This window comes from Mustela putorius, unplaced genomic scaffold, assembly GCF_011764305.1.
Source record: "Mustela putorius furo isolate JIRA1106 unplaced genomic scaffold, ASM1176430v1.1 tig00003869_pilon_pilon_pilon, whole genome shotgun sequence".
Classification (NCBI taxonomy): Eukaryota; Metazoa; Chordata; class Mammalia; order Carnivora; family Mustelidae; genus Mustela; species Mustela putorius.
Window position 1 is genome coordinate 32,286,169 of NW_025422021.1, and position 21,172 is coordinate 32,307,340.

General features: G+C 52.8%; 1 protein-coding gene across 8 annotated transcripts in view; it reads left to right on the top strand.

The window, feature by feature from the left end:
- HDAC4 (histone deacetylase 4) overlaps positions 1–21,172 on the top strand; it is a 287,530-nt gene that overhangs the window by 133,378 nt on the left and 132,980 nt on the right. For 3 of the 8 annotated variants that reach the window (XM_004743734.3, XM_004743736.3, XM_004743732.3), the window contains exons 1-2: positions 2,941–3,094; positions 3,634–3,705. In XM_004743734.3, coding sequence (XP_004743791.2) covers positions 2,956–3,094; positions 3,634–3,705 — 211 coding nt within the window. In that variant the 5' untranslated portion in view covers positions 2,941–2,955. Of the gene's footprint in view, positions 1–446; positions 538–2,940; positions 3,095–3,633; positions 3,706–14,965; positions 15,260–21,172 lie in introns of those variants that run through there. The other 5 variants (XM_045066714.1, XM_004743737.3, XM_045066715.1 and 2 more) reach the window with 3 other exon arrangements.

Consider the following 21,172-nt stretch of genomic DNA (forward strand, 5'->3'; position numbering starts at 1 on the left):
AGATATGAACAAACTTGCCAATAGGACAGGGCTGCGATGTCTGACAGAACTCGTGTGCTGACCAGCAGCGAAAGTAAGACGGCTTAGTAATGATGAGACGTTTGGCCACCCTCACTGAAAAAAACCAAAACCCAAAGACCCCTACCTCACATCATGGGCAAGAGTCAAGAGCAGAGAGGTGGGGACGCACGGGAAGGGAAAGGCCACAGGACCTACAGGGGACAGTGCCACAAAGTAGCTTCTCAGCCTCCAGGTGGGGAAGCATAAGCTCTGAAAGGCCTGATGGATGGGACCATCCAGAAAGGCCATCTCCAAGATGGACGTAATTGCCAGAGAATCCGTGGTCGGAATTTGTAAAGAATTCCCCTGAGTCCGGAGAAAAAAGACCACCCAGTTTTTTTTGTATTTTTTTTTTTTTAAAGGGGCCCAAGATTTGAATTCAGAATAGTCTGTAAGTGCCTGGGGAGATGCTCGGTGACTTAGCCCTCGGGGAAGGACAGATTTCACCTTCTGGAGACACTCTTGGGTCCCCACCAGGTAGGACAGTAGTGTATGGACAGAAGGCTCTCCCCATCCTGTATGCAAGTCTTGCCCTTGCTTCCTCTGCTCGCCTTTCCCCTTCCCTTCTCTCCCCTGCCCTCCTCTCTCTCCTCTCCTTCCCCTGCCCTCTCTTCCTCTCCCCTCTTCTCCTGCCCTCCCCTCCTCTGCCTGCCTTCCCCTTCCTCTTTACTGTCTTCCCTTCCCTCCCCACTCCCTACCGCCCTCCAACCCTCACCTCTCCTCCCCACCTCTTTAGGTAACCTGTGTGTGGATTTTTCACACTGTAGTTTTATTGGTGCAAGAAACATAAATCTTTGTGCAGCGTTTAAGTGCAGACCCTCTTTGATTATGTACATCAGGGAAGGGGCTGAACCTTTTTATTCAGTGAGATTTTGCTTTTGGTGTTATAGATGATGTGGCTGTTGTCACAGAAATTGCTTCAGCCTCCACATTGTGCAAGTGCGGGCTGACCCACTCTTTAGGGCGGGGCAGCAAGGGGCTCTCCTGCCCTGGGGTGGCCGCCGGAGCTGCTTGGTGTGCCTCATGCCCTCTCCCTGTGGCGGGCAGCCCAGGTTCTCCTGGCCCGTGTCTCTGGTGCCTGTTTGACCTTCTCAGTGGGTTCCACAGATGACCTTAATGGAAGCCCATCATGGCTAGTGGCCGTGCCCTTCCCCACTCTTCATGTCCCAGGCCTCAGCGTTTCCAGACCGCAGAGCAGGAGGGTGTCCTCACGAGATGGCAGTGTTCTCTGGCAGGCCAGCGAGCACATACCTGGGATTGATTTCTTGCTGGCCCCTCAGCAAGGTATACCCCAGTCTAGTGTCCGGAAATTCCGTGAGTGGGCCAACTCAGTGGAGCCATACCTTGATTTTTTTTTTTTAAGATATTATTTATTTCAATCTCAAGTAGGTGGAGAGGCAGGCAGAGTGAGAGAGAGAGGAGGAAGCAGGCTCCCCACTGAGCAGAGAGCCCAATGTGGGGCTTGATCCCAGGACCCTGAGATCAAGACCTGAGCCGAAGGCAGAGGCTTAACCCACTGAGCCATCCAGGTGCCCCACCATACCTTGATTTAAAACACACGGGCGGTAACTTTTGGTTACACTAATAACCACATATCTTTTCACTTCTACTCTGAGCTGATTGCATTGAGAGTTGATGCATCTTCCCACTCTAGTGTGGTTAGAAGTCACGTGACACGGGGCAGCATTTATGCATTTGGCTTTGAAGTAATTAGACCTCTGGGGCTTGGGGCCAATGTAAAAAGTTCAATCCCAAACTCAAGGAAAGGTCTTTCTGTAAGCTAGGATGCTGGCCCTGTGCTGCCGCTGACTGCTCCCAGAATTCAGAGATTCCTCCGGAAACCTTGCTGGCTTCTTGATTTCTCAACTGTTTCTGGTTCTATACCCTTCACTCAGCTGGAAGCTGAGGTCCTCCTTTGAACCTGTGGAGCCCCGAATGGGATGGCGTTCCGAGCACCATGGCCCTGACCCTTGCCCATTGACAAACTGCAGCTTGATTAGGATTTTCAGAGGGGCCTTCTGGTGTTTCTGAAGGTATTTACAGTGGAATTCAAATTTTAAAAAAAAGGATATACTTTTATCAATTTTATATTTTCGAAAATGAAATTTTAATCTTATCCAGAAGCAAAATGAGTTTCACTTACATATTTTCTTGAAAAAAAGTTCCAGAGTGCTTTTCGGTTACCGTCTCCAGGTCTCTCTCTGGGCAGTGATGGCGCTCATGTGGTGGAGTGCTAGGCTCACAGGTCAGCCCCTGGGCTGTCGGGGGTAGTCCTGGTCCATGGGAGAAGCCCTCATGCTCCTGGTCGGGGTGTTGGGGCCTGCTGTTCGCTTCCACAATATGACCTGGCCGGCTGGGAGCCTGGACTGTCTTAGCCCCGGAGGTGCCTAGTGACTGCTGTGACCATTGGGGTATGTTGCTGGTTTGGGGAGAAGAGTCCCAGGTGCCCTGTGGTGGACTCTCCCGGTTGCACAGGTGCGGGAGGCCCTAGTTCCCTGACTTCTTTGGGGGCCTCAGGCCACAGGAGCACACATTCGGCTCTCCTCCAGGTGGTTGTTTTTGTCCTTGGATTGTGAACATTTTCAGAGACACGTGGGCTGCATAACACTCCATGTGAAGGGCGTGCGAGGGGTTACCCAGGGTGGGTGAGAAGCAAGGTTCTAGTACAGTCCGTAGATCTGATGTCACTTGCTTTGTCTGCATTGGGGAGCCCGGGGTGCCTGTGAACCCGGCGCTCTCTCCTTAAATCACGAGAGTGACCGCCACGTCAGCGTCCTCGTGACGCGCCTGTCACTGCAGGCCGGTTTACACCGCTTGTCAGGAGCTAATTTTAAACCCAAAGTGTGATTCCTGGAAGTTTTGCCAGAGTTTTCTTTCTTTCCTATCTGAGAGAATATGGAAAGTCTCGGGCAGTCTAAAAGCAGCCTGCTCCGGGTTTGGGTGGTGGCCAGCTTCCAGCTCCCATCTTTGCGCTCAGCCTGGAGAGACAGAAACAGGGCCGGGATCCAGGCGGGGAGAAGTGATTCTTTACATCGTGAGTACCTGGCCAAGTGCTTCTCTGAGAGCTGTTTGGGTGTCTTGGTTTCCTGGAGGCCCCCCCCAGGCATCCCCACAGCTGTTTTCAGCCGGGCCTCCTAGGGCTGGGTTTCTGCGAACACCCCAGGCCGTTTGTCAGCATCTGGGAACAGGAGGAGCGGCCCCTGTGTTTTGATCCTCTCACTGCTTGTGGTCTGGGCAGAAAAGCCGTTCTGACGAACACGAGGAGGTGTAACGTGGCCGCGAGACAGACATGAGCCCCGACGGCCCAGCCGCACAGGCGTCCGGAGGCCCGGCTCCGCTGTGGGCCATCTTTCACTTGGGGGATATTTTGGTTGTTCTGCAAGGGGTTTTTCATCTTCTGATTCAGCAAATAAAAATAACGTGTGATGGAATCCAACCTGTTCTCCTCTGAAAGTAAGAAGGACACATGCATTTCCCTGTTTGCCAGGAGTCTCCCTGTAGACTCCCGAGTGTGAAGTGTTTGCATGGGAATGTGAGCCACTTCTGAAGCCCAGTGCTTTCTCTCTTCTCCAGATGGACTTTCTGGCCGAGACCAGCCTGTGGAGCTGCTGAATCCCACCCGTGTGAACCACATGCCCAGCACGGGTAAGTCCACTCGTCCGGCCTGGGCAGGGGCGGGGGCTCAGGCTCCCCCAAAGTGCTGTTTGGAAGCCCTACCACGTGGGGAGTGGTGTCTGGAGGGAGCAGGTGGGCCCTCAGATCATCTGACCCCTGTGCTGTCTCCTGAGGGAAAATAGGCCATATGTTGCGGAAGCCAGTCAGGCATTGGCTGTTCAAGAGGAAGGGAACTGTGGCTCTTTTCTGTCTTGAGCTCCGGAGGGCGTATTCTTCCCAAAAGTGCCAACTGCTCTTTTGAGATGTTACCTCAGAGCCGAACCATAGGAGGACCCTGTGGGACAGAGTTCTGAGCTGGAGCTAGGACCAGACGTCCCCTACCTGGCGAGGTCGAGCTGCTAGCAGCCATGGGACAGTGGGAGGGCGCACGCCTTTCACCTACCCCACCCAGGCTTCTCACAGCCGAGGCCCTCCATGAACTTGTCTCCCAAGTGCTTTTTTTTTTTTTTTTTTTTTTTTTTTTTAATGAGCAAAAGAATATGATTATGTCCTTTATTCCATATATGATCTTTCTACATTTCATGCTTTAAGCAACACTTTCCAAATCTAGATGGCGTGGAAACAATTTTTTTCTTTTTTTGTTAAAACAGCCCCCTCTCCCTGTCCCGGGCCCCATGTAGTGACTCCAGGATGTCGGCTCAGAGCCTGGGCACCGTTTGTTCTGTGTCGGCCCCTTGGCCTTTTTGAGAGAAAGGCAAACCTCTAAAAGGCCAGGATGTGAGTGCACTGTAGACTCCTGAGCCTGCATTTCAAGACTGCGCTGCAGGACCCTTGCCTTCACCACACCCCAAGGCTTCTAGTCTCAGTGGTCTTGGCTCTGTGGCACCTCCTGGACCCCAGCCTTCCTGGGTGCCACCCTGCCCACCTCCTCCATGGGCAGTGCCGGCCAGGACCGGGAGGTGATGGGCACCTGCCTCTGCCCCCGGTCCCCTTAAACAGAGGCTGGAAGTGGCGAGAAAGGTATGTCCTTCCTTGCATAGGGATGCTACGTGCTCTGCCAAGGGTCATTCCTGGCGTCTTCCCACACACGAAGCTCCCTTTGATTCTCTGCAAAGGTCCAGATGCTCTGGTGCTCCGTGTCCCTGGGGCCGTGGGCACTCGCTTCGCCGTCCCCCAGGATGCTCACAGCCCGCTCTGTCTGCCATTTACATGCTTCTTCTCTAGGACCCCCTTCCGAACACCTTGACTTTTGACCCCAGGTGCAGGGAGGGGGGCTTCAGAATAGCCTGTGCGATGTTCAGGTTTTATGTGCAGCCTGTGTGACGGAAACTGCCTTGATTCTCACTTGCTCCTGGGCTCACATCACCAGTGTTACTGTTGTCTGAACAGAGTCCTTGGGTGGTTGGGTATCTTCAGGCAGCTTCCTAGTGCTCCTGTCCCCCCTGGGTGTGGGACAGACAAAGAGACTTCCTAGACAGCCCCATAGGCCACGAAGGTGGGAAGTAGTTGTTTCTAGGTGGACCAGAAAGAGGTAGACTCCGATTAGTTTTCCGGCTTGGAAAGGACGTACGCCCTGTTGAGACCTGATATGGCTTAGGGTGAGACAGCCTGTGGGCTTCAGATTCATAGGGGACCAGGGGTCCTGCTGACCCACTGGCTCTGACCTGAGGCTGATCGTTTTGTGGATGGGGATAATCCTCTGCAGGATTCTTTTTTTTTTTTTAAAGACTTTGTTTATTTATTTGAGAGAGAGAGTGAGTGAGAGAGAGCATGAGAGGGAAGAAGGTCAGAGGGAGAAGCAGACTCTCTGTGGAGCCAGGAGCTCAATGTGGGATTCAATCCCAGAACTCTGGGATCATGACCTGAGCCAAAGGCAGTCACTTAACCAACTGAGCCACCCAGGTGTCCCTCTCTGCAGGATTCTTAAAAGAATCACACATGTGTCTGATTTTTAGTAGTTTCTGGACAGATGTTCCATTGACAGACATGTCCTGTTGTCCTGTTGAGACATACTGAAGAGGATGTGTGACTTAATTGTGACAGCTGCTTCGGGGTCCTTGGATGATCCTGATGGGCCTCTTCTCCTCTCCTTTGAGGGGACCCACCCAACTTGAGAAATGGTGTCTTGGGGAACGTGGCCCCATGACATTGAAGCAAGTTGTTTAACTTCCTGGTAGCCAGGCCCCCTGCTGGTAGATTGGGGGGGTGTGGGGGGACAATGCCATGTTTCCTCCCTTGCAGGCGGACAGTGTCTGCGGTGTGGAAGCCATGCCCACTGGCAGGCTGCCAGGAGGGATGCACATGCATGGTGTAGGTGTGACTTTGGGCATGAAACTTGCAGGTCAAGGGCTGCTTCAGAAGCTGCTGGAGCGAGGGGCCTTCTTAGCCCCTCCACGCTCAGTCCATTCCAGGCCACTCTAAACCATGTCCTACAAGGAAACAGAATTTGAAACTTAATATGAAAACTCCTTTTTGGCTATACTGATGTCTCTATACAGTTCTTCGATGACTTTTCTGTCAATCCTAATTTGCCCCGGCAGATTTCCTCCCCACTGAGTTTAACCTTGACACTCAGCAGTGTGATAACATGATACTTGTATGTGATTCACAGAAGTCACTCCAGCCTTCCTGCGGGAACTTGTCCTCTGCGTAGGGAGGGGTGCACGGCCCCTGTTCTGTTGGTCTAGTCTCACTGCTGGGCCCTTTACTTGGGGAGGGTGGCTCCTGGTAATGGTTCCCTTGACGTGTGGTTCGTCTTCATGACATGTGACTTTAGGTAGAAAGCACGCGTCCCGTCTTCTTGGTGCGCCATCTTGAATTGAGGCATGAGATAGTTCATGCAAGAATACCTCCTGGTAGAAAAGTCTGAATTGTCGAAGAAAAAAGCCAAAAGCCTTTTCAGTCTGGGTTAATTCTGCTTTCTTACCCTCCCCCTGCAATGTCCTTGATGTAAACAAGGTTTCCTTTTTGTTTTCTTTTCCAACTGAACTTGTCACTGTGACTCTGGTTAACATCCCAGTCCTTTGTTTCTTGAAGAAGTGAAGTGGCACCGTTACAGATGTGGCTACACCTGTTCCCCCTTCCCGGAGGCTGTCCTTCCTCCTCTTGGCTGGGGACCTGGGGCGCAGGGACTGTTAGGAAGCCATGTCAGCAGCTCAGTTAGGTAGGGAGAGATGTCGGAGTTTGAGGGGAATGAGAAATGCCCACCTGAGCCAGGTGTCTGGGTCATGGGTGACTTGAGAGACATTTAAGTAACTCATTTGTGAATCATTGTCATATTTTTGAAGTAACAGACTTTTCCCTCTGACACCAAAAAAATGCGTGTTTATTATGGAAGAGAGTCATGGTACTGAACATGTTGGGGGTTGGCTTCCAGAATTGGAAGGGGAGCTTGCTTGGCACTGCACTGTGTGGACGCCAGGAGGCCCGCAGCAGCCTTGACTGAGTGAAGAGGTTGAGAACAGTGCCTCCGTCACCCAGGAACAAAGTGGAAGAAAACAAGACCTGAATAAGAAGAGGGGGCTCAGGGTCCCTGGTGGCTCAGTCAGTTAAGCAGCTGCCTTCAGCCCAGGCCTAAGTCATGATCCCAGGGTCCTGGGATGGAGTCCTGTATCAGGCTCCCTGCTCAGTGGGAAACCTACTTCTCCCTCACCTCCTGCTTGTGCTTTCTTGCTATCTCTGTCTCTGTCTCTCTCTCTCCGAAATAAACAAAACCTTTACCAAAAAAAAAAAAGAACAGGATGCACATATTAAGCACTGACTGTTGATGCTGAGGGGCTGCTGTCCGTCACACGTGCACTCATCATAGCAGCCAAGGGTCCTTGCTGCCTGGAGCATCTCTGCCCCATGGAGAGGGGACGGGGAACCTTGGGTCAGGAGCACCCTCTAAGGACACCCAGCATGTAAATTATGGGACAAGACCTCTGCTCTGTGCTACTGGAGGAGAGACCACCTCAGACAGTGTTGTGACCCCTGTGCCCAGGGGGACGTGGTGGCTGAGTTGAAGGATAGGAGCTGCGTGGATGAGAAGCTCCGGCATGTTCCATGGGTGTGAGATTCAGGTACCATTGCCTCCAGACGTGTGTCCCTAAAGCATGTGTGGCTCGGTTAGGGGGGTTTCTGTTTGAGGCTGTTTAGAAAGAAAATTGTGGACTTTTGAAGAAATTACAGAAACTCAAAAGAACTTACCCAAACTGAGCAAAAAATAAAGCTTACTTTTAGCACATGGATTCCCACATCTCAGAGGGTATCGACCCCCACACTGTCAAGAGGTTGTTGGATTTCCTGACCCTCATCTTGAGTTTGGGAGCAGGAGCTGGGTGAGACTAGCTGGAGCCAGAAGCTTCTACTGCCTCCCAGCCAAGTTTCTCATACTGTCATTTGGTTTCGGTGAGAGAAGACTTACCTGGTGACGGAAATGCAAATATGAGACACGTGGGACCCCTGAAGGACCCCAGGAAAGTGCCAGAAAACCTCCCTTACCAGCTTCCGAGATGATGAGTTTAACTGGTCGATCCCCCTGGGAACCAGGCCCCCATGGTAATTCTTCTCCCGCACAGCCCCGCCTTGTGTGTGTGTGACAGAAAGTGGGTCTCTGGGCTTGGGATGCACACGGTCGAGGGCGGTGAAGGATCGTGCCGCCTTGGGTGGCTCCTGCTGCAGTGCCAGGCAGGGACAGCAGCACGGAGGCCACCTTCTTCGGTTTCCTCATCCTGGCGCTGTGTCACTCGGGACTCGCCTGGCTCTGCCCAGCAGGAGGCCGTGCCCTGGGGAGCGTGCTCCAGCTCCCGACCTGGGGACACAAGTGCAGGGGTATGTGAGGCACCCCGTACCCATGGGCCATGCTGTATGAGCATGATCTCCGGCCTCCCGGGGGCTGCTATGCTCCTCCTGCGGGCTCGTGTGCTTTCAGTTTGTGGGAACAATAAAATTTAGAGCATAAAGATACATAGTCAGACCCCACAATTTGAAAAATTTAGGGACAAAATCCCACAGTTGGATGTGCCTGATCAGCCTGAGTGGGTGCCGAGAAGTGTTCCACCTGCCTGCATCCACCAGGTTTGCTGGGTACCCTGTGTGAGCAGCTGCCAGTCAAATGAGGGCCTCTGTAGGAGCCTGTGGCCCCATAGCCCTGAGCCCCACGGGTGCCTGCAGCTGTGTCCCCAGAGGCTGGGCACATGCACGTGTGTGGTGTGTACCAGCAGCTGTTTATAGGGGCTGTGGGCTCACCCTGGGAGGCCGTTCTAGACAAAAGGGTGTTGCCCCGCGCCCTCCAGCTTCGACACAGCCTTTTTCCCTCGCATGCTGCTGAGGAACCCTCAGATTCCACTTTCCCTTCTGCGGTTGAGGGTCCTCACAGTCAGAATTGTGAAAAGGCGTCCTTTCCAAGGCCTGCGTACCCCGCGCATGTCCTTCCTCCGTCCTTTCTGGGCTCCCAGCCCATCCTGCTGGAACTTGCCAGGGCAGCCTGGCTTTCTCCGTGCTCTTGGCTCCTCCCCACTCTCCCGTCAGGTCTGTGCCCTCCTGGGGGCGCTCCGAGTGTGGGAAGACCACTGGGCCAGGAGCCCCGTCCCCGGGGGCACAGGCACAGAGTGTCCTCCCTCTCTTGCTCCATCCCATGTGCTCTCTCGTTGGGCTGCAGATGGAAAGACCTGAGTGCAGGGTCAGGCCTGGGAGCCAAGCAGCTCTGCGGGTCGGCCCGACTCTAATGGGCTGCACAGCCTCCGGCAGGCAGCCAAGCCTCTGAGCCTGGGTGGTCTCTGAGATCTCATGGTGCAGGGAAGCGTGGTGGCATCTTGGGTACAGCACGTGCACACAGGAGGGGTCTCACGCAGCTCTCCGTCGTCCTCTGACCCATACCCTCCAGTCAGCATGTGGCCAGGAGCTCAGCTGCTCTGTTCCTCTAAGGCTTGCACATCCCTCTCCTCCAGCCCAGAACCCTTCGCGATGGCAGCTCTTGGACTCCCGTGTAAAAGGAAGTGAAACCAGTGACGCAGGGAACCTCACATTGAAATGCTTTGCATTACACAGAGACTGTCTTCTGTGAGGGTTCTGGTCTTCCTGGGCCTTAACTCTGTATTTTCTAAAGTTGGAGCCGTGTCTGCTTTTTCCTGCATCAGGTGCACAGACCTCCACAATGTCCAGTCCCCTGGTGGGTGCCGAGCCTGGTGAGCAGGTCTGGGCCTGTGGGGAGGACTCATTACGAGTTATGAGTCAGCAGGCTGGTGCTGACGGCTGGGCAGGGGCACCAGACTCTTGGGTGCATCATCTGAAGTGAAGACCATGGCGGTGTGAGCCATCCCTTGGCTCGAAACCCACGTGTCAGGGAGGAGAGGGACAAAGGCTCCTCAGCTCCGGGACCACAGTGCCTGGCTGGTTCCTCCCAGACCCCTCCCCAACTTACCCACCAGCCTGCTGCTTTTCTCGGGAGTCCATGAGTTCATTGCTGGGAGGAATTTACAACAGAGAATGTGGATTATTTCCTAAGTGTAGTGCTTCATGGTGTGAAGTTTTAGGTTTTGTGCTTTTGTGCCTTAGGACGGTGTTTCCAAAGACAGGCCTCACTCTATTGTGACTGCTTTCTGTCCTGTGAAGCCGGCCCCTCTCCCTCCATGGCGTCCACTTCACTCACTGACACTGGCCTTCTTAGGTGCTGGACTGTGGGCTGCGTCCCCAGACCTGGGAGCCCAGCAGGATGGGAGTCCGTGGCCTGGCCTGTCTGCGTCCAGAGCTGTGAGACATCCTGGGACCCACGGCCCAGAGCTGTGAGCCATCGGAGGGCCTGCAGCGTGGCCTGTCCGCATCCCGGAGCTATGAGCCGTCGGGGGGCCCGTGGCGGTTTGGTTCACCGAACGCTGGTGCTTCTCAGATTCTCTGGGTGCATAAAGGGCCTCCTGCTTCAGGCCCCACATGTACCAGAGAGCGAGCTGGCACCCCTCGGTCCCCATCACTCACTACCTGGCCTCTTCTTCCTTTCTTTTCCTTGTGCTTTACCGTGTGTGCACTCAGACCTCCCCAGACAGGCTCTCCGGGATGCGGTCTGGAGTGCCAGGAAACTCTGGAGAGAGGGACACATGTGGAGGTGTCTGGTGCCAAATGTGGCAGAAGTCCATGTTCATTGCTGCCCAGGTGGAGGGTGCCCCATTCCGGCCTGGGCTCTGGACCTGGCCCTGTGGCCTCCTCCTGGCACGCCCCTCTCCTGGAGTAGAGAGCCCATAGAGGGGCCTAGTCCCCTCAGGGCGGCAGAGGGGTGCTGTGGGCTCTCATCCATGCCTGGCTGAGCTTGGGTGACCCTGGCCCCGTTGTGAAAGAAGTGACATTTGCCCTCAGAGTGACACTGTGGTTTGCCATCTGGCTTGTGGATTTGGGCTTTGGAAATAGTCTTCCCTCTGAATACTGATGGTCTCCTTCTCTTCCGCAGCCTTGCTGCCCATCCTGTTGGCCACCTGGACAGTGTGTCTGCCCTTCTGTCTGGAATGGCACCATCTCCCTGGGGACAGGGTCCTGGTGTCTGTCTGCATGGGCTCTGTCTCATATGGGGATAGTTTTCTCAGCAGTCTGGTGCCCCCAACTATCTGCTCATCTTTGGGAGAGGGCACCCGGGGGAAGAGGGGACCCACCAGAGTGTGGGTGGTCCAGGTAGCTGGGGCTCCCCAACCCTGCGTGGACACGTTGTTCATCAAACCTGCCAGCCTCCCTGGGAGGGTGCAGACCTGGGCCACCACATCCTGGGGTAGACTGCCAGGCCACCCCTTCGCAGCCTGCTCTGTCTGTGCTCTTGGCCCCATCCATCTTCTGCCTTGCCCTCCAGAAGGGGAGTCTCTGGCTTCTCCAGCCGTGCGGGGTACGCAAGGAGTCCGGGTACCTCCGTGCCCCCAGGGTAGACGTTTCATCTCCTGACAACTACTGAGCCTTTTCTGGAGTCTTTGCACCTGAAAACAGACCCTCCCTTCCCCGCCACAGGGGAGGGTTTGGTTTCTTGTATCTCAGAAGGCAGGTGCCCAGCGTTCACCGTGTTCTTTCTGACTTTGAGAACTTGTTCTCTTACGTGCATTTTGTTTGTGTTTCTGTTGGTGGTTTCTTTTTTTTTTAAACAATCCATACCATTTTAGTGGGATGTCGGGGGAGCAGGGATAAGCGATAGTGTTCGGTCTGCCATTTTCCACCAGAAATGCCCCATCGTGCCTCCCCGCCTTGCCCCAGGTGAGGCCCGCTCTGCTGGACGGCCACACCCTCTCTGCCGGCGGGCTTCTTCAGTGTCCTCCGTGCTTGAAGGAGGCACACGAAGGCCTTTCTTATCCTGGATGGAAATTAGATTGTTTGGGTTGTTGTTTATCACGAGCTATCCCAACCCGTTAAATTTTGTCTTGCTGCTGTGCCCATAGGCGCACAGAATTAGGAATAGCAGGCCTTGGGGGCCAGAGCAGGGAACAGGAGCCCTTGGAAAGCTGGGGTTTGCTGTTTACAGCACAGTGGGGACTTGGGGGTGTCTAGAGAAATGGCCCCCTGTGCCCTGGTGCACCCGAAACCAGGTGCTTATCCCCACAAGCCCAGATGCGTCGATGGCAGCAGTGACCGGGATTTGCGTAGGTGCAGAAAGTAGGGACTGTCCCTCACGGCCCTCCCGGATACTTGAAGGAGATCACGAGGTGGAAGGAAGGGTTTTTCCCAAGGCCGACTTCTGTGGGGTGTGTGATGGGAGGCACCACCCTAGGCAGACATGTGCCCAGGACTGACTGAGGCATCCAACCTTCATGCTTTTGTCTTTTCTCACCAGCTCTGTGTCCTGCACGTCCAGACAGCAGGGCGGGAGGGACACGAGCCCAGACAGTCCATGGAGCCCTCATGTTGGTCTTTAGGACCTTCAGCCAGGGTCAGAGAGTGGCTTTGTCAGCCTCACCCCTGTTCTGCTCGGGACAGGATTTCGCTTCCAGTGCTCAGTTTCACTGTGGCCACACTCCGTGCAGGAGAGGTCCCTGTGTCTGGAGCCCCACAGTGGTGGGGCTCTACTGCCTGGGATGCTGTAGACCCAAACCCAGATCTACATCTCCAAACTACATCTCCAGGGGAGCCGGGTCGGAGTGGGCGGGAAGCGGTGGGTAGGGGCCAGCCGCTGTCGTCCAGAGCCCTCACGGAAGGGGCTAAAGCTTCTCTCAGGCTTTGGATGCCTCACGGAACTCCTGGGCCTTGGGCCAGGATCACTGAGGGGACCTGGGACCTGTACGGCAGTCCTTCTCCAGCTTCTAGGCCCACTTCAAGGCATGGGAGGCCCCAGAGGTAGCCGAGGTCTGGAATTTTTCACGAGGAACATGGAGCAGCTGGGTCTGGTGGCCTTGGAGCCGAGGGCACACTGCGTGTCCTGTCAGCTTTGTGTGTTTACTGTCCTTCAGAGACCCAGCTTCTGCCTCTGCCATGCCCTGACTCCCATTCTCATCTCCGTTTTGTTTCTTGGGGCCTCATTTGGACATTTGTGTCCTAAAGACTCAGGTTGAACATGTGACATTAATTTCTAACCTTTCTTCCTTTGGATATCAGCGTACATGGTCGCATGCTTCTTTGCGGGCACAAGTGCTTTCGTAAGTTCTCATTCGAAATATTTACTTTGTAGTCGCTTTAAATTTTGTTTGATGATTCTGTTTTCTTTGAAAAAATTAGATATTTAGAAGTGTGTCTCATCTGAAGGTGTAGCGTTTTTCAAGCTGTCTTTCTGTGACTGATTTTTCAGCTAGCGGGCCGTGTTTGGAAAAGATCATGCCTGTGGAGTTGGCTGAGGCTGGCGCTCTGGTCTGTTTCTGTGAGTCTAGGGGTGTACTTAAGCAGAGTGGTGTTCTCTGGTGCTGGGCGCCGGCTTCCCAACATGTTCATGGCTCAAGCTCAGGGGCACTGAATCCTGGACCTGGGAAGCTGGGTGGAGGGGGGAGCTCAGACATGTGGGACTTTTCATTAGGGGACAGGGTAGGCTGGTCAGGACTTGCTGGTGCTGAGTGGCTGGTGCAGAGGCCGGAGGGGGTGGCCTGGGGCTAGCCAGGAGGCTGGAGAGGAGAAGTGTTCTTGCAAGATCTGGAGTGGCTGTGGGTCCATGAGGACTTGCAGCCATCCTGCAGGGTAGGGCTTTGTCCTTGAGAGAGTGGGCAACTCTTGGAGGTTCTGAGCAGAGGAGTGACACCCCTCGCTTTGTGCTACAGTGACAGACACATGGGAGGGGCATGGGATGGGGGGTGGGGGCTGGCTCAGGCTGGATAGAGGCAGCAAGCATGGTAACATGGTTCAGAGTCTGGAAATACTGGACGTACGCAGGATTCACTGGAGATGCCAGCGAGCTGTGAGGGAAGCAGAGGTGGGAATGATCCTGTGGTCTGGGATCTGAGCATGTGGTTGGTGGAGTTGCCATGAATTTAGGTGGGGATATGGACGAAGCCACTCTTGGGGAGACTTTTAGAAAGTCGTGCCCCATTGGAGATGTGAGAAGGCAGGTGTGAGCATGAGCCCCAGTGTGGGGGTTGGCTGAGGCCGGAGGCTTAACGCTGGGAATCATCGGCCTCCAGATGGTATGGAAATGAACTCTCCATGCCATGTCTGTAGAGTAGACATTGTTCCTAAATTTTTTATAGACCCTGTTTGCTTAGAGTTACCTGTGCATTTTTTCCTGATTTGTACTTTGAGCCAGGGGCTCTAGTGGTGTGGTGACCACCAGTGTGCATGTGCACGCTACAAGCAGGCTTGCACCACGGCACAGGATCGCCAGCCCTTCCAGCAGTCATGGTGGAATGGCAGCATTGGGTGCTGTCCCCACCTCTCTGCTGCCGTCCTGCTGGCACTTGGCGCTGCTGGGCCTTGGAACCCGCACCCCCCCCCCCATGAGAACGGCAAGAAGCCACCACTCGTTAGGGCCCCAGGTTACATGGCCATTAAGGGGCTGAGTGTTTAACATGTGTCTAGATGTTCAAGTCTGAACCTGAACCCCCACTTCTTTCCCCCACCCCAGCACACACCAAAATCCTGCCTTTCCTGCCTCCTGTTGGATGGTCCCCCTGCCCGTGACCCACAAAGCTCTTGAAAGCTGCTGTGTTCCATGTTGGGTATTTGGGGTGGGGTGGGGCATCCCAGGTCCAGAGAGCCTGGTGGAGTACATGGCCCCCTGGGGAGGGGGGTGATCCTGCTGGAAGGGCTGGCTCACCCCAAGAAGTGCAGCCCCGCCTCACACGGCCTCTTGGCTGCCCTCTTCTCCTTCTGCCAAGTGCAGGAAACACCTTCTATTTTTAAATATTTCAGCGCTCAGTGTTAGGTAATACCGGCCGTGGTGCCTCCCAGCTGTTAGGTGAAACACAAGCAGACGTCCCTTTGGAGGTTGCTAAGAAGGAAACAGTGAAAGGCCTTCTTCATGTTCCGTGACCTTGACCTTACATAACTGCAACAGGCAGTACCTATCGTAGAGATTTGTGGCCTTCCTCGACCACTGGAACTATTTTCTACTTTCAGATGCTGTATTTTTATCCCCTGAGTTTAGGTAATCAAAATGGGTTTCCGAGAATAACCTGTGATCTGTGCCAGTGTGAGCCCTGCCCAGGCCCCAGGCTCGGAGCAGGTAAGGGGGGGCGGGGACAATGGGCTGGAAGCAGGGGACTCCTGGGCAGGAGCACTTTCCCACACTGGGCAGGGGTAGTGGGGAGGAGGAGGTGGGTCCCCCTGGCACAGCTCTCCTCATGAGTCCTCTGTGCTCAACCTCCGTTCCCATCTTCCTGCGTTTCCATTGTGAGTGTGTGATCTTAGCGCTCTTGTGAAGCAACACCTTGTTTATAAAAAACAGTGATTGCAGACTCTTAGCTCGTCTCTCCCTGACTTCTGGAAGTCTTCTTTGTCTCTGATAGCTGCATTTATATAGGAGAACTTAAAGGACATTTCACCATTTTTTGCATGGGGTGCGGCCTGGTTCTATTTATAGTTTTCCGGAAGTGCATTTGGGCACTTCTCGAAAGCCAAGCTCCAACTGTATGCCAGGTTTTTATTTACAGCTCTTGCTCAATTTGAGCTTGCAAATATTTCCAAAAAGCAGTTTTTCTTCCTGCAGGATACAGAAAAATTAGAAACATTAAAAAGGTTTTCTAAAGAGCTTTAAGGATCGTTCTGAAATAGGGAGTGGGGGAAGAATCTTGCAGTTGCTTCTTCGTTAGCTCACAGAGCAGAGGAGTACAGATGGTTTTGCTCCCTCCAGAGAGAACCCTCGCTGGTGCAGGCAGTGCATGGGAACTTACGCACATGAGATCCCATTAAAATGACATCATGGGCTGTCGGAAAGGCCAGGAAAGTCGACATGAGAAGTGGCATGTGTTTCTGCACTAGGCTTACTCGTGGCAAGGTGGTGTCCCTCTTTAAGACCTCGCCTCGGAGCGGTCCCCGGAGCCCCGCTTGTATGGAAGTCATATTATCTCCTGTAGAGTCAGATTTGGAACAGGTGTTTGGGTAAAGCGTTGTCCTCCAGCACGGAGGACATAGCTATTACTCCAGAGAAAACACCATTGAAGCCACCTGTTGTGAAAGGGCCAGTTCTTCGGGGTCCACAAGAACTGAGGGGTTTGGGCTTGTCATGTAATAGGACTTCTTGGAAAAGTATTCAGCAGAAGAGAGTCTAGCCAAGTTGTATGGGCAGTCCATGCATGGCTCCCCACCAGTGGGGAGTTTGGCCACAAACAGGATTTTGAAGTTTACCCCACATTTCCAGCAACCCTTGATGGTACCGACAGCTGTGGAACTAGTCGTTCTTCCGGTGTTGTTTTGTTGCCGGCTCTCAGAGCATGCCGACACCAGGGGCAGCAGACCTTTTGGTCCAAGGGACCTGGCACCTGGCTGTGTGACATTGGCAAGTTCAGTTAAAATCATTATTTTTAAATTCATGATCATTATTAATGAGAAAAAACTTTTTAAAAGCTGTATGACTGTTTTCAATCTTTTACCAGTTTAAAGTTGAGATATTTTATTCCATGGAATTGCAAAAAATGGATATTAATAGATGAAACAAAATGGCAAATATTGGTAATTGTTCAAGCTGCACGCGTGGGTGTTTGCCATATTCCTCCCTGGTTCTGTGCACCATAGAAGGTTTTTACAACGAAAGTGTTATTTGTTTTGTTTTGTTACAATTGTGGGACTAGTTCCTGAAAGCCATCATCAGCTGTACTGCTCTCCATCCCCCGGCCCGAAAGGCACCCAGGCTGTCCTCACTGCCCAACGGCCCCTAGCTGCTTTTATCCGGTTCCTGAGTTTCGGGGCCCTGAATCAATAATTCCTTTAATTTCTGTGATCTGCATGATCTTTTTCCCTCTTTTTCCTTAAACAGCATATGGTTTAATTTTCTGGTTCTTATTCTAACTTTTGGAGTCCAGTGCTTAATTTGTTTGTTTCAATTCCTACTCTTAACTGTGTTAGACTATGAATTCCTTTCTGAGCTTTCTGAGCAGTCCCTGCCATCCGCTATACCCGATGTGTTCCTTTTCTTTATTTTATGTGCTCTCTTCATTTTCACGTTGGTTTTTGTTTTTTTTTTTAAAGATTTTATTTATTTATTTGACAGAGATCACAAGTAGGCAGAGGCAGGCAGAGAGAGAGAGAAGGAAGCAGGCTCCCTGCTGAGAGGAGAGCCAGATGCGGGGCTCGATCCCAGGACCCTGAGATCATGACCTGAGCTGAAGGCAGAGACATAACCCACTGAGCCACCCAGGTGCCCCTCACGTTGGGTTTTTGAACGTTGAAAGGAAAAGTGTTTGGTGCTCTTGTTTCTGCGTGTTTTGTTTCCGCCTCATTCCGTGGCAGTGTGCTCTGGGATCGCTGTCTGTACTGGATGGGTTTTTGTATGTGTTTGGAAATTTTCTGTGTTCTCCATGTGGCATTGATTTTGGTGAATGTTCCCTAGGGGCTTGAGAAGGAAGCATCAGTCTTTCATGACAGAGTTTGAGGCATATTGTTTACCAAGGGTTCATTCCATTATTCTGGTCTCCTGCATGGTCCTGCTTCCCGTCGCGATGCCCTCCATGTATGGGAATGAGCCCACATCTCCTGCCAGTTTGCTCTTTCTGTCCAGTTCTACCTGGGTTTCTGTGTGTCCTCTGTTCCCACACATATCTACCATAGCCATATTCTTGTGGTAAATTGTATACTTTAGACTAATGACATGGCCTGTACCTTATTTTGCATTTTACATTAGCTTTGGATTAAATCTTCCAATACTGGTATTTTGATCTTAGACTTCTTTCTCTTGTGATTTGTCTCTTGTGTCCTTTTTTTTTTTTTTCTGTTCAGTTTGAGCCTCATAGCTGGCTCCTTTCTCTGTACACATATATGTTTTTTTTTTAACCCAATCTGATCGTTTTCATGAGAACATATCCCATTTACATTTGGGAACACAATGAATGTATTTGATTCTGTTTTTCATCCAATTTTTTATTCTGTTTTCTGAATTTAATGCTTCTGTTCTTTTGGCTTCTTGCACATGGGCTTCCTCTAGCCTTTTTTCTGGTTCAGTGTGTGTGGTTATGTTGTCCTGCTGGCCGTTTGTGAGGCTGTGTCCTCTCCATTATGGGATGATGTGCAAGGTTATATATTTAGATGAGCAGCTATTTTCTGACATGGAAGCTTTCAGCAGTATTTGTTGATGCCACGGGAGATGAGATAATTCGCACACTAAGCTGTTTCCAGCCCCTTTCCAGCGCTTTCTGATTTCGTTAGTGGTGGTGTTATCTTTAGTTCTGGTCATTTCTCTTCATGACCTGTAATCAGTGCGTTCATCACCACCAATGGTTGGCTTATTTAGCACCCATGGATGGCATTGCTTTATACCAAGAACGGGGAGAAAATGGTGTTGCATTTCTTCCCCCACATCTGATTTGTTTGATTACCCTTCCCTTTCCAAATGCAAGGAATTTTAAATTGACGTAAAGGTTCCCAGAAGGCAGGTATAGAGATCCAGTCAGTTTGGCCATCATTAAGGGGAGAAGAGGGCCCCATGCCCTTCAGACCTCTGGAACCCGCCTCACACTGTACTGCATGTACAGGGCCCTGTGGAGCCAGGCAGGAGCAGGTCCCCACTCTAAAACTAAGGGACCCTAGCAAGGACACCCCGGACTCTGCTGCTGCCTCGGGCCATGGGTCATCTGGCAGTTGTCCCAACTTGTTCCATCTTTGGGGCATCCAAGGGGGTTTTGTTTTTGTGAGGAGGGCTTTTTAACGAAGGCCTCATGGAGATTCTGTGCCAGCAGGAGGGGGAAATGTCATGGAATACCGAGCACTATCTTCTGCTGCTTGCTTCTGTTCTGTTAAACCAGGATTGCGTTTAGAAATTCTGGAGAATGTGGGGTGCCCAGGAAGAGCCTTCTTCATATGCAGGCGCTGCTCCTGCTGGGAGGCTGCAGGGGAGGCTGGCGGAAGGCAGAGCACCAGGAGACGCCGCTTCTCTACGGGACAGGGCCGTACTGCTTCTGAGCCCCCATGTGGGGATGGTTACCCCCAGGGTCTGGGGCGGGAGCCCCGCACGCCACTCCCTGAACAGGGTCTGCAGCAATGCCACCTTCCCTGCCCTGGCCACTGGCCAGAACAGGTCACCCCAAGGGGGAAGGCATTCCAGGGCCAAGGGAGGGTGGGTGTTGGGCTGGTGGAGAGAGTGGCACTGCGCCAAGGGAACCCTCAGACACTGGGTTTTGTAAAGGGCCTTTCGTTCAAAGACAGACCTCTGAGTGCTCACCCCACGAGCGTTCGGCACTGTGTAACATGCACTCCGGGCAGCAAGGCTTCATTTCCTCAGCGGGTGATGATCGGCTGCGGCCCTAGGCAGAGCAGGTATGTGGGCACAGCAGGCTTGAGCACTCCCCACGGGGCAGGGTCCCTGGAGGATCCCTGCCGTGGCTGGCTTACCCGTGACATTCCTGGTCTCGACCAGGATGTTCAGTGCACAAGTGCACGTACGTGTGCATCTAGCCGGGAGAGCAGATGCGGTGCAGAAACCTTCCCTGTGGTTTCTGGTGGGGAGCTGTGCCCCATGTGGTCTGAACGAAATGTGTGACCGCGTGCTGTGAGCATCCATGTAGCCATAAACACTTAAGACTCCGTGTTTAACTTTTGAAACAAATTAGGGTTTATTATATTAAAAAAAGTTTTTAAAAAATAAATTTGGATGCACGATGTGGATACAGCACAGCTCTTCTGAGTTGAGTGAAGGGAATCAGTATCGATCGATGGGGGAGTTTAATTCAACTTTCCCACACTGCCATCCCGAGAGGCTCCTGTTGGTGCCCAATGGTTGCTGATGAACTTAGGTCGTGCCGGGCTGGTGCAGCCCGTGGTGGGGCTGCCTCCATGAGCACCCCGTGCTGGGCCCCAGGCTGGCCAGCTGGCCTGTCTGCTCTTTCTTGCTGCAGGAGGGAGGGTGGGCTTGGAGCTTTTGTTCTTGGTTCAGTGTTAATTGGTGGGAGTGCGGTAGAGATTTGGAGAGAGTTCCAGTGTGTGCGGTGGGGATATCCCCCAGTGTCACTACCCTCAGGAATACTGTTCTAGAAAGACAGGGTCCAGGTGCTTGGTGCTTCAGCTTCCTGCCTCTCAAGCCCTTACCTGCTTCAGATTCCGAGGCCTGCATTGGTCTTTGATGCTGCCTCTCATTCATCTGCAAGTAAGAAGAGCTCCTGTGGTTTGGCTGTGCCCCCCTGGAGGGGCTGCAGCCTCCCACGGGTAATCCAGTTTTCTCCTGGCTCCCAGCACAGGGCCCTGCATTCACAGATGACTCCTTGTTGCCAGATCCCAGAATGCCATGTTCTAGCCCTTATCTTGCATGGCCTCTCCCCGTATTGACTCAGTGGACCAACCACTTCCTCTAAAAGCACCTTGTTCCAGAACCACATGCTCCTATTACCCGTCCACTTCCCTGGGCAGCTTTTCTCTCAGCTCTCTGGTATCTCAGCACTGGGGTGTCCCCAGGGCTACTGATGCGTTACCTAGGTGACCTCAGTGGTCCTTGTCCCATTCTTCATAACAGAGAACACTGCCATGGTTCTTCTGCTGTTCAAATTCTTAGCTCAGCCTGGATCTTACCTGATGCCGGATCCCAGAGCCAGCTGCTTGTTTTGGGTCCTTGCCTGGTTGTTTCATAGGCATTGCAGACTTGAGTGTCTGAAACTGGACTCTTGACTCTCTCGTGCCAGCAGGGACTCAGTGCAGCCTCCATCCTCTGAAGCCCCCATTTTGCCCTTGAAATCCTCTCTCATGTCCTGCATTCAGCCAACTAGCAAGTGCCATTACCTGCCCCTTAAAGCATGCACACAAGGAGGCATCCCATCGGAGGAATGAAAGTGTTCTAACACAGGGTTAGGGTGATGCTTGCACATCATGGTAAATTTACTAGAAAATCACTGGCTTGTGCATTTTAAAAGGGTAAAATGCAGAGTGCTCAGTAAATTTATTAGGTCGGTGTAGAGCCTGGCCACCCCCTCTCCATCATTAACGGTGGCAGCCCAACCAC